Raw genomic sequence first — 17,238 nt, 5'->3', positions numbered from 1 at the left:
AACAAATACAAAGTAAATGGAACACAACCATTCCTTGAAGCCTCCTTCTTAGATTTAGTAAAGCTTGGGTGATTGAGACTTAAGAAGAGGCTAAAAGACATATGTACAAAATCACCTTTTTTATATGAGCTAAATGTAGTTTCTTATAATGAGGTGAACGTGTTAGAATAAAATGAGGTAAATATGTAAATAGAAGAGATATGAATATCTATGAAAAATATTTTTAAGAGAGTGAGAAAGAGATAGAGGGAGAAGAGGAGAGAGAGAGAAGAAGAAGAAAAAAAAGAGGTGGAAAGAAAGAGACAGAGAGAAAGAGATCAAGAATGATAGGGACCTTCTCTGAAGTGCGTACCTGGAATCCTGGAGCTCCTGGCAACCCAGGGTCACCTTTTCCATCAAGGGCTACACCTTCTCCTTCAGCGGGAGCCCCCTTGAAAATGAAGAAGTTCATCAAACATAAGCAATGTTATATCTTCAAAACTCCTTTAAATGGTTATTCAAGGTCCTACTGCTTCAAGGATAAAAGCGCTTTCAGGATATAAACTTAGAGAAATGCTTTAGGATTATTTAGTTATTCCATTTTGAAGAATTTAAAGCATTTTTGTATTTTCTAAAATTGACCATTTACTGTGGAGGGAAGAAAGACACAAGAATAATAGACCATTTCCCAAGACACCAAAATGAGTGGCAATTCCTTATTTAGAATTTGGGGCCCTGAGCATAAGTTCAGTTCTCTTTTCCCAGATCCCATTTTCCTAAAGAATAATACAAAACTTGTAATCCTGAAGACATATTCATGATAAGAAGTAGAAGTTGTTCAATAGGGATAAATATCATGTCCTAATTATTATGATTTCTGAATTAATCATGGGATCTGATTTGTAATTACTTATGTCATTGTTTAATAGAAGTCCCTTTCATATGTACAATTAGAGATTTTTCAACAATAACATGCCACAAATAACTTACTTTCTCTCCTTTCAAACCAACGGCACCCTAGGAAAAGGAGCGGCATATTAACAACCAGAGGCAAATCAAATACACAGCATCCCTGCTTTGTCCTCTCTGCTACTCTGCCTTCTCTCCCTGCTGTATACCTCCCACTGGCTTTTAAACATGCTCAAGTCTTTCTCATTTAAACAAAGTCTCCCCCTAAATCCACCCTCCCCATGCTGCCTTGTCTATCTTTCATGTCATCTGCAAACTTCCCACTCTCTTCATCTCTCACATATTTCTTACACTCACATCTATGTCCTCCCTCCATCTGTCATGGAAGTTAAAGTCTGCAGTGACTTTGATGTTACTGAAACCAACGACAACACATTGGTTCCCGCCTTACTGGATTTCTCAACAGCACTAGACAGCTGTCTGTCACTCCCCTTTACTGGAAATTGTTAAAAAGAAAATGAGTCCAAGATGGAATCACTCCTGTTAGGTCCACAGCAGTAAACCAAGACTTAATACCTAACCTGACTACAGTTTTAACCTTCCCTAGGAATGTGACCTTTGACCAGCCAACCCGGAAATTCCTGGTCTGCACTAATAAGATATTCCACCCAATAGCACCTTCCATTCCCCTTAGGAGGCAGCTTTGCCTAAGACAATGCCTTCTTTGTTAATAAAAAAATACATTCTTTGCTAATAATGTCATTTTTTCCACTCCCTCTCTGGCTTTAAAAACCTTTCCTATCTATGGTTGGATGCAGCAACTCTCTCCTTGCTAGATGGGATGCTGCCGGATTCATGAATCATCCAATAAGGCCAATATTAGATGGTCAGATTTACTCGGTCAAATTTTTGTTATTTAGCAACATCTTTCCTGGGCTTCCAGAATACACTCCTCCTTGTTTTCTTCTACCTTGAGGGCCCTTCCTCCTTTACAGGCTTATTGTCCTTGATCTCACATTACATGCTGGAGCTCTCTAAGTCCCAGTTCCAGGGCCCTTTTCTCCTCTCTTCCATCCTTGAGTCACCACAATCCAGGCCTCTCCCACTGCCTAGTTCACATCTCCCCTTCAGTGTCTCGAAAGCAAAACAAAGTCTCAAAGTGCATTTATTCATTCATTCCTCAACTATTAGTTGAATGTCTACTGTTGGCTGCCCCAGACTTCCCCAAGGTCATGATAGATTTCTGTATATGGTCATTCCAAAGGAAACTCCTTGTAATTGTTCTTCATGTCTTGGATGGGGAGTTAGAAATATAAACGTACTGGGATGCCTGGGTAGCCTGGTGTCCCCCGAAGTCCTGGAAACCCTTGCTCACCCTGGAAGACATACAGAGCTTGTCATTCTTCTTAGTTGTTCTAGAACAGCCTATTGAGATAATTTCCCTGTTTCTCTCTTCCAACGCAGTGGTAAGTCTAGACAAAGTAACCCAAATTCCTTACAGCTACTGGGTCATGAGGCTGAAGGCCAGGAAACCATTATCTTAATTGAAAACAGGATTAGAATCTACTGTTTCTCAAATTGTGCATAAATGGCAAAAGGCTAATTGTGCCAAGAACTTTGCAATTGCTGCTTCCTTGAAACTTTAGTAATTACTCCTTTCATGGCCACCATTCTGGGGAAAAGGAGAGTGCAGTCAGGAAACAAAGGAGATGAGTGAACATCGAAAAGCTCAGTCATTCTATTCCAAAGACCAATTTTGCATTCCAAGCCTTAGTTTCTGATTTATACACACTCACAACCTCAGATGCAAATAACCATTTGAGCCCCCAGTTATATTTCAGTGGGAGAACATCAGAGAACTTCCTTAAAAAACAATCAGAAAGCAAGGTGGGGGGGACTTCCTTGGTGGTGCAGTGGTTAAGAATCCACCTGCTGATGCAGGGGACGTGGGTTTGAGCCCTGATCCGGGAAGATCCCACATGCCGTGGAGTAACTAAGCCTGTGCGCCACAACTACTGAGCCTGCGCTCTAGAGCCTGCGAGCCACAACTACTGAGCCTGCGTGCCACAACTATTGAAGCCCGCACACCTACAGCCCCTGCTCCGCCGCAAGAGAAAACACCACAATAAGAAGCCCACGCACCGCAACAAAGAGTAGCCCCCGCTCGCTGCAACTAGAGAAAGCCCGCGAGCAGCAACGAAGACCCAAGGCAGACAAAAATAAATAAATAAATATTTTTAAAAAAGAAAGCAAGGTGGGGGAGGGGAGGGGGAATTGGATGCAGACACTCAAATGGTACTCCAAACTTCCAGTTATAAGATAAGTAAGTACTAGGGAGGGAATGCACAACATGATAAATCTAATTATCACTGCTGTAGATCATACATGAACGTTGATAGCGTAAATCCTAAGAGCTCTCATCACACACACAAATTTTTTTTCTTTCTTTAATTTTGTATCTATAAGAGATGATGGTGGGTTCACTAAACTATTGTGATGATCATTTCATGGTGTATGTAAGTCAAATCATTATGCTGTACACTTTGAACTTATGTATTGCTGTATGTCAATTATATCTCAATAAAACTGGAAAAAAGTAAAGAAAAAGGCATAAGAAGAAAGAAAACCATCATATGTCTGCCCTGAAGACACATACCATTGGTTCTGGTTAAAAGAATATTTCAAGGAAAGCCTAGCCTGTCTCATTACTACTTCACCTTGATTTATTCATTTAGCAAAACATTAACTAACCATCTCCTGTGTGAGGCATACATACCTTAGAACCATTGCATCCTGGCAAACCGACAGGTCCATACGGTCCAGGATGGCCTGGGATGCCCTAAACAATAGAGCAAGTGTCAAAAAGGAGAGATAATCAGGCCCCGGGACCAGGTGGAAACAGTGCAGAAAAGAAAAAATGGTGGGAAAAGATGGGCTAATTTAGATAGTGCTTTAAGTATAAATGGTTATTTAAATAAAGTAGTAAATTAGTTATTTTAGATAATAATTTAAATAAAAATCATAGTAAATAAAATAGGCTAATTAAAACCAAAAATTATCCAGTGAGATACAGATATTTAAGATAAAACAAAAGGTCTTTCTGTATAAAATAAGTCCATTAGCACGCTGTGTTAAGCTGGCGGAAAGGAGAGAGAAGAGGGAAGTGTGCACAGAGGTAACTATTTTATTATTTTATTATCCTGTGCTCTCAAGCAGAGTTCATTCTATTCTATTCTTTTCTATTCTATTCTATTCTATTCTATTCTATTCTATTCTATTCTATTCTATTCTATTCTATTCTATTCTATTCTATTCTATTCTATTCTATTCTATTCTATTCTATTCTATTCTATTCTATCCCATCCCATCCCAATCTATTCCATCTGTTTGTATTTCAGGAAATATAATTTGACTTGTATGGCTTGTAAATCCACACTCTAATACACTATGTGATTCTGATATTTTCATCATGTAGCAAATGTATCAGTACTCATTTTCTTGTGCTATTGCTTTAACATCTTTATTAAAATGAGCTTACTTCTTATTATTCCATTTACACATTTTTCTCATTACTTACTGGAAGTCCAGGAGGACCTGAAAATCCTGGTAACCCAGTTGTTCCCTAAAGACATAGAAAAAGGAAAGGGTAGCAAGAAAAAAACTCTTTAAAGATGTTCAACCTATAGACAAAAAATGATTTACCATGCCAATAACCCCGTTCTGCAACTATAATTGGGAACACTAAAAACTATTAGAAAAACAAAAAAAGGCTTGACAAACTTTGTAAATCTTCCATTTATATAACTTTTAAAAAGAGATGATTAAGACTGTTTTCGGCCTTTCTTGGGTAGATTATTTAAGGTTTAATTTGCATACAGTAAAGTGCTCCAATCTTCCACAAACAGATTGAGGAATGTTTATATATGTGCATATGCACATATTGGTGATACCATCACCCCATCCAGACATAGAACACCTCCAACACCCCAGATGGTTCCCTCATGCCCTCTCAAAGTCAGTTAACACCTACCCTCAACAAAGTAAGGACTATTTTGACTTCTACCATTAATAGACTGGTTTTACCTGTTCTTGAACTTTATCTATAGAAGTGTATCACACACAAGGTACTCTTTTGTGACATCTGTATAACTTTTACAGTGCAGAGTTCTTTTTTTTAAAAAAAGAATTTTCATCAAACAGTCAGGCTACACTGGTTGGACTACTAACCCTCATGCCTTTGGGACCAGTGAGTCCTGGAAGTCCTGGAGAGCCCTAGAGCCAAAGGAGAAAACAAAAGGTAAGCACTGTGACAATTATTTGGCACTAATAAGCCCATAAATGAAAGGTCCCAGTTTTATTCACACGCCAAAGAGTTTTGCTCTTGCGATTATTTCATTGTTAACACGGTTCAGTTGCTTGTTGCTTCATTGGCGCTCTAGTATTTATCCGAAAGGACAAACAAAAATCCATTCATACCCTTGCTACTCAAGGTACGGGATCCAACCGAAGCCTCATGGGGAGCTTGTTAGAAATACAGCTCCCTCACCTCCCAGACCTATTGATTCAGAATTTGCATTTCAACAAGATGTGATGATAATTCTTGTTCACATTAGTGTCTGAGAAGTGCCGCTGGAAAAGCCCCACATTAGCCAGACAGCTGCCGAGGGCCGATAAGGATGAATGACACGATTACAACAGTGGATGAGAATGGCAGCCAATATTTCTGTGCATGAGAAACACTTTATTAGCAAAATGTCCCTGGCGGGCACAAATAAATAAATAGCAAACTAAGGACTGCCTGAACCAGAGATAAACTTGCTTCAAGAACACAATGAATACATTTGGAGGTCCTGTTTCTTAGAGAATAACCACAAACAAAACTGTTTTAACGAGGCCATTCGGTGTGAAAGTTCCATTATCCAAAAGTTTTTCATCATTCCTGAGAGTTTCAGTATGTTTTGGTATTTCTAATTATTTGAGGAAAAGGTTGTTACAGAGCCTTCTGAGACTGGACTGTCAAGGCCAAAGTCAGCCTTTCCTGTCTGAGGTAGAATTCCTGGGTGTGTGACCATGTCCCCCTCCTCTGCAGGATGCTGTGTGTAATCTGCAAAGGCAGAAGCGTGACTTGCAGGTTTCACGTCCCCATTATAAATTTTCTCATATTTTCTATATGAGAATATATAGAAAATACTTAAAATTAAGACATTTATAAACCTGAAAAATCTTTTTGGTCAGGTGTTAATATTCTCTGATTGTCTGCCTTTGATCAGATTATCATTTGTGGCTACATCTCTGAGCTATACTTTAACATATGAACTCATGACAACATAAGTTTCTGGATGAACTTTATGAAATACCTGCACATCATGTAACCTATACTAAGCACCATGTATTTACAACCATAATTTTAATTTATTGCTGGCTTCTCTAAAGAAATGCTAAGGAAACCAGCAGAGTGGGGTGCAGAGAACAAAATAAAAAGGAAGGAGTTGGCATTAAGCTGATCCTAAGTCCAGGGCTGAAGTGACAAATTCATTCTACCAGGAAAATGGAGGGAAATCTGAGGCCACACCCTGAAGGAGCGCAGCGGAATGTTCAGACACTAAACATGTCTGAAATCAGACACCAAATGTCCAGAATCTGAATGACTTTTTCAAAATTAGGATCAGAGGAAGGAGAAGTGAAGAAACAAAAAGCATACACAGATACAATAAAGTAGAATTCCTGGGAAATAATAAGCTTTGCAGTTTTACCTGGAAACTGTAGGTGTGGGTTTAGTTTCTTTGGCTGTAGGAGTTTGATTCTGGCGTCATATAATACTGGATTTGAACTGTGATTTTGCCACCTATTAGCTATGTAATCCAGGACAAATTACTTAAGTGCTCTGAGAATCAGTTCCCTCATCTCTAAGATGGAGATAATAATATGTAACTATAGTCATGATTGATGGGATCAATGTGAGGAATAAATGAGATCCAGTCAAGAATAAATGTCCCAATGCCTGACTCAGAATAAATTAGCAGAAAATGTTGCCTAAATATTCTATACATATGAAATTTAAAAAGACTCCGTGTGGATCAATTATAATTGCATTTTCATAATTTATTAGTTAGTTCACAGCTTCCTGGAAACCAGCCGTCAGTGACCCAATGGATGCGTGAGAGCCCAGGCTTAAGTCCACAGCAGGAAAGAGCCATCAGCAGATCTAGCGGTTATACAGTTATTTAGCAAATCCTCTAGGGCATTTATTTAAACAAAGCCCTTTGTTGTATCACAGACTTTAGGATAAAAATCTGTGATGAGTGAGAAGGGCAGTAGGCTCTGGTAGGAACCTTAGGATGTCTGATGTGTAAGAGACCAGCTGAGAAAGAGGAAAGCAAAGAAAGGAGGATTCCAGAAACAAAGACACGTGTCTCAAGGAGAAGAGAGAGATCCACACAGTTGGAAACAAAGCAGAGGGGTCCAGGTCAGATAGAGACGCAGAGTATCCTCCTGCATTGGCCTTTTGGAGGTCATGGGTGATCTGGAGGTCATGGGTTTTCAGGGCAGTGGGCAGGAGGCAAATTGTTGCTGGCTGAGGAGTGAATAGGAGATGAACCACAGCCAGTGTGGTTAGTTATTTATTTTTTAAAGAAGCTTGACTGAGATAGGAAAGACAGGGAAAGGATGGCAATCCTTTGGGTACAGGACCTGAAAGATCTAGAGGAAGTTTATACTGGTATGGGTTTTATATTTGCATGCTTAAGGATGGAAAGAGAAAAACCAACATCAAAAGGAAAGTTGAAATGGCTGAGAAAGAGGACACACCATCAGAACATGGTTCTAGTAGGAATCCCAGTGACCAGGATACCGGTAGAGGGATAGGTCCTGAATGGAAGGCAAAAAGAACTCATCCTTTCATGTCGGATGAAAGAAGGGAGGGGCCGATGCAGGTAGGGAGACTGTAGCTCAGGGAGGGGGAGGAGGTGGAGCAGGGAGATTGAAGATAATGATAATCATTTGAATCATCTTGGAATAAGATTCAGTTCGGAGGGCCCAGCTAAGACTGGAGCAGGAAATTACCAGAGCGTCCATCAGCTGGCTGCGATGTGGAATTCTCTTCAGGTTCTCAGCAGCCTTGGGGTCAGCATAAAGAAGGTTAAGTGGACTGGGGATTTTTTGAACTCACAGACTGGCATACCTTGGGTCCCTGTGGTCCAGGCAGGCCTTCCGGACCTGGGTATCCTTTCTGGCCAGGAGGCCCAGGGGGTCCTGGAAAGCCTTTCTCCCCCTGTTAAAATCAAAACAAGACAATAAACACACAGAACAGCAATTCCCAGGAACAAACACACCCATAACCATCATTTTCTTTTCTTTATGATGTAATGATAATATTTTGCATATTTTTTTCCTTGGATTAAAAAAAAATAGCACTCAGCAGTAAGTACAAGAGTAACTCTAAACTTTCGGCTGTTAGTATTTGTCTGTAGGCTTGAAAGTGTTTGTCTTTGGTCTCCTGGAAACTCTACATTTACCCAAATGGTAGAGCTACCCAGAGCAGAGATTAAGGGAGAGGAATCAAGAACTGAGGGGAAAGCCCAGTTAGAAAGATGGAGGTTGGTGAAGTGTGTTTCCTGGGGGATGGAGAGAGAGTGAAAATCAGGCACAAGAATGTCTTGAGAGTGTGCATAATTGCTATGTAGCTTGAAAGAACAACACACAGGCTACCAGTTTTAGTCCTTTCTTGATTACACAGGGATTAGTAATTCCATCTGCTATTTGTGGAGGAGATGCAGGAGAGATATCGAGTGGCAAAACGAAAAGTGTGAGCTAAATAGTTAAGAGATGATATTACGGGAAAGCCCTCAGGGATGAGTGAGTAATTTAGTAATTTAGGCCCAGTGAGGGACATGTTTCTGCCACAAATAATCTTCCCGTGGACATAGAGCCTACGGTTACTCTTTAACAGTAAAGGCCACAGGTTGATTCAGTCAATCTAGTTACACAATTAGCAACTTTGATTTTTAAAACAGAGTGATCAAGTCAGCGATTTCACACTGTGTGTGTGCATACACACCCAATAAAAAGAGAAAGAGAAGAATTTTCTAGACCCCTCTTAATACTCCATTACCTTCACACACCTTGAACAGCATCTCACCCAGAGTAGGGATTCCATAAATGCTTCTTGAATGCGAGAATGAATCATAGCTTTCCAACATGGATCTGAATATACTACTTTCATAGCTTCAGGAAATACCCTAAATCAAACTACACATGAATTATAGAATATTTTAAAATAAATATGGTAATTTTTATTATTTTGTCTGAAGAGCTTAAAATATGTTCTTTTAAAAACATTTTTAAGCAGTCATTTTTCAATATTAAGCAATTCATTAGCATATCTGAGAAAAGGGTTTTGTAAACAAAGGAAAAAACTTTAGCTCTGCCTCTGTCTTAATTATCACAAATTGAAAGTTAATGGAGCGAATTAATGAGATTTCACGGCACTCATCTTTCACTCCAATTCTGCAATGGAGATGCTTTCCTTCACCGAATTTTTGCCTCAGCTAGAGTGCTGCTGCAAGATTCTTTCACCAGGGGGCGCCCTCACACCAATGCTGCAGGACAAAATCTGCAGGTTTCAATGTTTCTGTCAAAGTGAGGCAATCAAGTTGTTTTCAGTTGTTCTCTCGCGTTTAGCAACAATGTAATAGGGTATACATATGGAGGCATTCTTATAAACGTTGTTGTTCTTTAACTTACTATTTTTTCTTTACAGGTCAAGAGAGTTACAGTAACTGCCGGTATTTATACAAGTTATCTGAAGTTCCCCTCCAAGGCCTTTTTCTACCACCCTAGGTTTATGTTTATATACAGTTACTTTAAAATTGGATTTGGGGAACGGAATATCATACTGCTGATCTTTTTGCTACGAATGAAAGAAGAGTGTGAATTCTTTAATGAGCTCTCTGGAGAAAAGAAGCAGAATGAAGGTTTTGTGTTTACCTTCTCCCCTTTGGCCCCATCACAGAAGCACTGGCTTTTGTCTTTACAGACACAGCCCTAGGAAGAGGGAAAGAGAAAGGGTTTTGTTTAAAAATGGCTTAATAGATCCCAACTGACAGAACAAAAGCAAACATATTTTTCTGTTCTTTGAGCATCAAACACTATTTAGCAGGAGCCCTGTGATACTGTAGCAATTTATCAATAGAAATAGAATAGAAAAGTGAGATGTATATAGAGCTGTCGAGAGTACATCATTTTTATTGTATTTAGGAATTTCAAGTAATTTATTTATGGAAAAAACCAAGTCAACTCTCCTTTTTTTCAGAACAATATATAGTTGAACCAAAGACCTACTGTATAGCACAGGGAACTATATTCAATATCTTGTAATAACCTAAAATGGAAAAGAATCTGAAAAAGAAAACATATATATGACTGAATCACTTTGCCGTACACCTGAAGCTAACACAACATTGTAAATGAACTATACTTCAATTAAACAATGGTTAAATACATAAATAAAATTAAAAAAATACATATATATATATAGTTGAGCCATATGAAATTGCCATTGTTGTAGGTAGAAAGCGGTCTAATGTTTGCAAATTTCTTAGGTTCAGCAAAATGAACATATATGTATTTGTGTATATTAATTGGTGATATCTTCTATAGGTAATTCTAAGGTTTTCTTTTCCTGAAATAATGTTCAATGCTGAGAAAAGATTATCAGTACCCGTCATGTATTTTAAAGAACAAACTAATTCACTGAAGCTAATATCAAAATGCTTTTTCTTCTTAAAAAACAAAACCAAAAATTTAGCTGTGAACTTGGGAACTCTTTCCCATCTAACTAGTCACGTTGACACACTTACAAGCCCAGCTTTCACATCTCTGCACACGCCGACTCTAATGAAGGTCAATTTTTAAATTCCTCTCTGCCAGCAGAGGAACAAAGAGAAATAGATTCAAACAGTGGATTTAAAAAAATTTTTGACACACCTTCTATAGTTATATATTTATCTTTTTTGGGGCAGTGTTAATATTGACTGGGAATCAGTTTATGTTCCCCAGGAAAAAATATTAATTGACAGCAGAGGCAGGGCAAGACTAGGAGATGTGCTGGCTGGTAGGAAAAAGAAAAAGAAATTGCCTCAGATATTCCCAAAGTGGGGACCCTGTTTGTGCCATCAAAATAAGAATACACAAACTTCTTTAATTGAATATATTTTCTGAGCCGAGGGCAGTAGGCTATGCTGTTATTCAAGAAAGGGGAGTCCATAGTAATTTTCATACACTCATCATTGATCTTCACCACATTTACACGCATCTCAATTTATATGAATGGGAAGTAATTAATTGAAAAGGAAAGTCTATATTTTCCCCAAGGGTTGGCTATTTGGTTTTTTTTAGAAGACTAAATTTTTCTGCTTTTCCTCCCAGATGCTTGGGGTTATTAAGTCATACCTAGCTTAATTATTTTAATCTTGTCTTTCTAGGTTTTTAAACTTTAGTGTTCACTTCAGTCACATATTTAAGTATACTAAGTATATACTAAATCTAGTATACTAATTTAGTATACTAGTATGCTAATATCTACTAAAGCAGTAGTTCTCAAAGTGTGGATTTCCAGACCAGCAGCATCAGCATTATCTGGAAACTTCTCAGAAATGCAAATTCTCAGCCCTACCCTAGATGCACTGAATCAATAATCCTGGTGTTGGTCTCAGTAATCAAATTGACCCCCTGGGTGACTCTGATACTACCAATCTAAACCAATAGCTAAAATCCCAGTCTGTAGGGTAGAGCTAATTCTCTGAAGATTTCTGAACACTATGCCACTTGAGACACTCATTTGCACATCCGCTTTTTGTTTATGATGCCATTTTTTTCTCTCATTCCAGGAAAGTAGCCAGGCTTGTATGCCCCTCACTTTAGGGATGCTTTTGTCACTGGGCTGAAAGCAAAAGCTGCCTGAAGACAAGATTTCTCCTGGCTTCTGTTTCTGGAGCGTAGGGACCTGTTGACTGTTGGCCCCAAGAGTGGAAAGACCAGCAAGATGTTCCCACACAGCGTCTGGAAGAGGCAGCCGGGCCTCAGGAAGGAAAGTCTGAGTCCTACACCCAAGGGGACCAGATACTGCGGCGAGGAAGTTCAACCTGGGCAAGGAGCTGGGGCTCAAGTTTACACAGCGGTGTGGCCACTGTTTTACATGGTCAGAGACCATGAGCATCTCTGATTCTTCTGCCTCCCAGACACCACACACCACCTGGATTCCAAGCATCTCTGGACCACAGGTAAGAGGAGGCAAACGGGCAGTCCTCTAACTCTGAAGAAGGTGCATGGAGGTCATCTTAATTTTATTTCTGAGAGTAAGTCATAGTCACTCTATACTATTGGGAATCTTTCAACCTTAGCTTGAACAATAAATGTTTGCTGAACTCCTCCAAACTAGGTCAGGTCCCCCTTCTTATATGCTCCCCTGGGTCACTTGCAGTTATATGTTTAATGTATATTTTCCTTGATGACCCTAAGCCCCAGGAGAGAAGGAATTGTCCAGTCTTGTTCACAATGGCAACTGGGGCATATAATATGTCCTGAACAAATGCTTGTGGATTGACTGAATGGATAAGTGAGTGGATGGAGCGCTGGTAATTTGTTTACATCCAGTTTGGTCCTGGAATTTCAATGCATGTGATGTCTATGGCTATCGTTGGGCTGCCGTGACTAAGATGTTTCCTATATAAATGTATATAGATTCTATACGTATGAATTCTGAACAACTGTAATTGAAGTGGAAGAGAATGAAACTAGAAGCTTTGGCTATTCTAACACATGTTAAAATTAACACAAGGCTAATTAGTTGTTACTTGCTTGGATATAAATTTTTTTCTGGAAAAAATTTAAATCCTCAGAAGATTGAAAAACAGTACAATGAACACCTATGTATCTTCTCATCTAGGTTTCCCAACTGTTAACATGCTTTCCCAGCCTTTACAGCTCTCACTTTCTCTCTCTCTCTCTCCACACACACACACACTTTCTTGCCAAACCGTTCAAAAGTAGACTGTAAACACCATGACACTTCACCCCTAATACTTCTGCATGCATCTCCCCAAAACAAGACTATATTCTTATCCAATTACAACATTATTTCCAAACCTAAGAAAGCAACATTGATGAAATAACTTCGAGTTACTAGTTTTTAAACAAGATCTTCAGCTTTACAAGGCCCTTGATGACCATTAGAAAATGAAAAGCTATTTAATTGTTAACAAATCTCTTTTTTACTTTATATTTATTTATTTTATTTTATTTTTTTGTCTGCGTTGGGTCTTAGTTGCAGCATGCAGGATCTTTCGTTGCGGGGCGCTGGTTTCTCTCTCGTTGAGGCGCGCGAGCTCAATAGTTGTGGTGTGCAGGCTTAGTTGCTCTGTGGCATATGGGATCTTAGGTCCCTGATCAGGGATCGTACTCACATCCCCTGCATTGGAAGGCGGATTCTTTACCACTGGACCTCCAGGGAAGTCCCACAAATCTTTTATTTCATACCAGAGATTTGGTCTTAAACAATGATTTCACATGTAATCAATACATGAGGTCTGATCTTAACAACTGACTGTCACAGATCCAAGAAGCTTTAGAGCCCACACGGCTGCACCCAGAGGTCAGGCGTGCGACTCTGCGTGTCAGCCCTTGCTCCTCTGAATTCCCTCTTGCCTGGAGACTGGTCACCCATCACCACCGACAGCAACTTTGATCCTTGTTCTTTGTCATCAAAACCACGGCACCTGATTTTTTTACATTATTGTCCTTGAGTTTGCTTGAATCTTCAGGGGTGACATATTTAGCTTTTGTTTGTATTTGGTTTCATTGTTTCCACACAAGGGTGGAAGCCTTATTTAATGGTTTGGAGCCAGCTGGTCGGTTAGTTGAAAAAGTTAGTGAAAGCGAGGAATCAAAAACAAACTAACAAAAGAAACGTGAACACGTTAAGCATTTTATTTTAACTTAAAACATATAAATGCACAACAATTCTTCAATGTTGTGAAATAGGGCCCAGGTCTTTTCTTTGGGAATGGGTCTGCTATTGAGAGGTGTAGGGCATCTCTTGCTAAGTCACACCCATAATGCACCACCAACATTTCCAGTTTGAGTTTCTTTGAAACAGGCCAATTGCTTAAATATGCTTGTGGAGCAATCTGAGTATAGAGTCCTTCTAGATACGAATCCATGTTTCCCTCTAACTTTTTTTTTTTTTTTAATAAATTTATTTATTTATTTTTGCCTGTGTTGGGTCGTCCTTGCTGCGCACAGGCTTTTTCTAGTTGTGGCGAGCGGGGGCTACTCTTTGTTGCGGTGCGCAGGCTTCTCATTGCGGTGGCTTCTCTTTTTGCGGAGCACGGGCTCTAGGCGCGCAGCCTTCAGTAGTTGTGGCACACTGGCTTAGTTGCTCCGTGGCATGTGGGATCTTCCCAGACCAGGGCTCGAACCCGTGTCCCCTGCATTGGCAGGCGGATTCTTAACCACTGTGCCCCCAGGGAAGTCTCTCCCTCTAACTTTTTAAATGTTTTCTCAGACACACTTAACTGAATAGCAGTTTTCTATCAATTTTATCTTATCAAATCTTCCAACCTAGTTTTCAAAGAAACATGTCTTTAAGAATTTTCTTATTTATTAATTTACTTTTTAAATATAGCAGTGTGTATCTGGCAATCCCAAACTTCCAATCTGTCCCTCCCCACACCCGTCCCGTAAGTTCGAGAGAAACATGTCTTTCTTACGCATTTGTATTTAACCAATTTGTTATTTAATATTTAATTAGATGACTTTGTTATAATAAGTACAACTGGCAGAAGCAGCTAACTCTTGGCAATCGTAAAGCTCCACCGTGGAGCAGGCGTATGTCGGTGTGCTAGGGAAGCCTATGGGTGTCAAGGGGGCAGCAGACAGTGGGCATCAACTGGTCTATCGTATAGAAGATATGGAGAGTTCTGGCCAGTTGCTGAAAGTTAAAAGGAGAGTCGCTGAGAGAGGGTCTACTGTATTATCTACTCATTGGCAGTGCCATCCACGGTGTAGATGTTCAGCCCTGTTGGCAAGACTCCAAAGCCAGGTCTAGGGCTGTGTTTCTGTGCCCAGGTGAGCAGAACTGCTCCAAAATTTTTCCAACTTTAATTTTCAGTGAAACTGGCAAGGCATCGCCTGCCTATGTATCTGCACAATGGAACTGACTAGGATTTCAGAGGATGTGACAATTTTGCTGACATGCGGATGCTCCACCTGACTGAATAAACTCAGAATTATGTTCCGGGCAGCTCTCTGGCAGATGTTCAGCTGCTTCTCTAGAAGCAAGTGCTGCAGAGAGCTGAGCACAGGGCCATGTGAAAAAAAGCACTTCACTTTTTTTGGATGATCATGACAGTAGCCCCAGACTCAAGAGATCCATTTCTCTTAATAGTGCTGCTTTTCTTGAAATAAATTTTTTTATAAATTTATTTATATTTTTTATTTTATTTATTTGGCTGCATTGGGTCTTCATTGCTGCGTGCAGGCTTTCTCTAGTTGCAGCGAGCGGGGGCCACTCTTCGCTGTGGTGTGCAGGCTTCTCATTGAGGTGTCTTGTTGCGGAGCATGGGCTCTAGGCGCGCAGGCTTCAGTAGTTGTGGCACGTGGGCTCAGTAGTTGTGGCTCGCGGGCTCTAGAGCTCAGGCTCAGTAGTTGTGGTGCACGGGCTTAGTTGCTCTGGGGCATGTGGGATCTTCCTGGACCAGGGCTCAAACCCATGTCCCCTGCTTTGGCAGGCGGATTCTTTTTTTTTTTTTTCCAATAGTGGCTTTAGGGTTTTTTGTTTTTTGTTTTTTAATAAAGAAGGGAGTCATTATTTTTTAAAGTATTTGTTTATTTATTTATGGCTGTGTTGGGTCTTCGTTTCTGTGCGAGGGCTTTCTCTAGTTGCGGCAAGCGGGGGCCACTCTTCATCACGGTGCGCGGGCCTCTCACTGTCGCGGCCTCTCTTGTTGCGGAGCGCAGGCTCCAGACGCGCAGGCTCAGTAATTGTGGCTCACGGGCCCAGCTGCTCCGTGGCACGTGGGATCTTCCCAGACCAGGGCTCGAACTCGTGTCCCCTGCATTGGCAGGCAGATTCTCAACCACTGCGCCACCAGGGAAACCCTTGAAATAAATTTTTAACTTTGCAAATGTGTTTTAATAATTCAATAATTCAGATAGGTTCTTTGACTAGAAGATAATAGTGGCCATATTTTCATTTTTGTTGAGTTTGATCCACTTTTTTGGACTCCCTTTTAAAACACCATGATGATATTAATGGAATATAACCCAATAATTACCACTCAAATGCTAAACCACGTGAAAACCAGTACGGCCAAATGCTACGAACTCTTAAGAAAGCATAACGATGGATATTTCTTAAGCAACACTTTAATGATTTTTCCTCTTCCAACGATAAAGTACCTCTTAGTTTCCATGTAACTTAATGAAGTGCGAAATCATTTGTCATGAGCAGAAAGCTCTTAATAATGATTTTATGGCTTTTCTCCCCCTGCTAACCATTAACACATCAGGAAGTGATCCAAGATTACATGACGTTTTAGCACCACTGCATATTAAACAGTTACACTTGTGAGACCCATTCATTTAATAATCACATTCATGTTTTTATGACCTCACTTAGGAAGCAAAATAAACTTTGGTGGTAGAGAATCTTAAAAACCTATGAAGTCCAGAAATTACACGCCTTCTGCCAGATCTGTATGGGATCTATTTCCAGATTTGCCAGTTACTATCTGGCGCTTTGGACAAATTACTTAATCCTTCCAAGTTACCTCACCTGTAAAGGAAGCAATTGGGTTGGCCAAAAAGTTCGTTCGGGTCTTTCCATGCCATCTTACAGAAAAACCCGAACGAACTTTCTGGCCAACGCAGTATAATCTCTATAGGTCAACAGGGTGCCGGCGGAGCGCCCTGCATTCAGTAGCAGACTCAGTCACTGGGGGCTGCCACTCTCTCCTTTTTGGCTGCACTATCCTGTGCCAAAGGACATACATGCTAATTTCTGATATATTTTTTTCCAAACTAGCCACCGCCTTCCCAGACATTTCCTCCTGAAGTCGTTTGTCCAGTGCCAAATAACGGGTCCTGAGCAATTGTCAGAGAGACTAAAAAAGTATTTTTGTTACACTGCAAATGAATTAAGTAGTATTTGTTAATAGTCCTCTTAGAGTTTACTGAATATATTAGCTGATTAACCAATTATGATTTGTACCTGAGCACAGAAACAATTTGTTTTATTTGTTTAATAAAGTAAATATTGGGGTTTGAAACATCAATTGTATTTGATGCTTATAA

General features: G+C 39.9%; 1 protein-coding gene and 1 long non-coding RNA gene across 2 annotated transcripts in view; both read right to left on the bottom strand.

Annotated features, from left to right (window-relative positions):
* Nucleotides 1-17,238, bottom strand: part of COL4A3 (collagen type IV alpha 3 chain) — a 137,148-nt gene that overhangs the window by 64,875 nt on the left and 55,035 nt on the right. Inside the window, exons 3-10 of the mRNA XM_082464610.1 lie at nt 9,874-9,930; nt 8,069-8,158; nt 5,116-5,160; nt 4,466-4,510; nt 3,665-3,727; nt 2,211-2,264; nt 970-996; nt 353-430 (exon numbers count right to left, since the gene is read on the bottom strand). Of these exons, the coding sequence (XP_082320736.1) occupies nt 353-430; nt 970-996; nt 2,211-2,264; nt 3,665-3,727; nt 4,466-4,510; nt 5,116-5,160; nt 8,069-8,158; nt 9,874-9,930 (459 nt within the window). The remainder of the gene's footprint in view (nt 1-352; nt 431-969; nt 997-2,210; nt 2,265-3,664; nt 3,728-4,465; nt 4,511-5,115; nt 5,161-8,068; nt 8,159-9,873; nt 9,931-17,238) is intronic.
* Nucleotides 13,172-17,238, bottom strand: part of LOC309662228 — a 38,240-nt gene continuing 34,173 nt past the window's right edge. Inside the window, exon 2 of the long non-coding RNA XR_014264603.1 lies at nt 13,172-16,044. This is a non-coding gene — a long non-coding RNA (uncharacterized lncRNA). The remainder of the gene's footprint in view (nt 16,045-17,238) is intronic.

The sequence above is a fragment of the Balaenoptera physalus genome (assembly GCF_965194825.1).
Source record: "Balaenoptera physalus genome assembly, chromosome: 6".
NCBI lineage: Eukaryota > Metazoa > Chordata > Mammalia > Artiodactyla > Balaenopteridae > Balaenoptera > Balaenoptera physalus.
The sequence above is the reverse complement of the archived record's forward strand: the minus strand, read 5'-3'. Positions and strand labels throughout refer to the sequence as shown.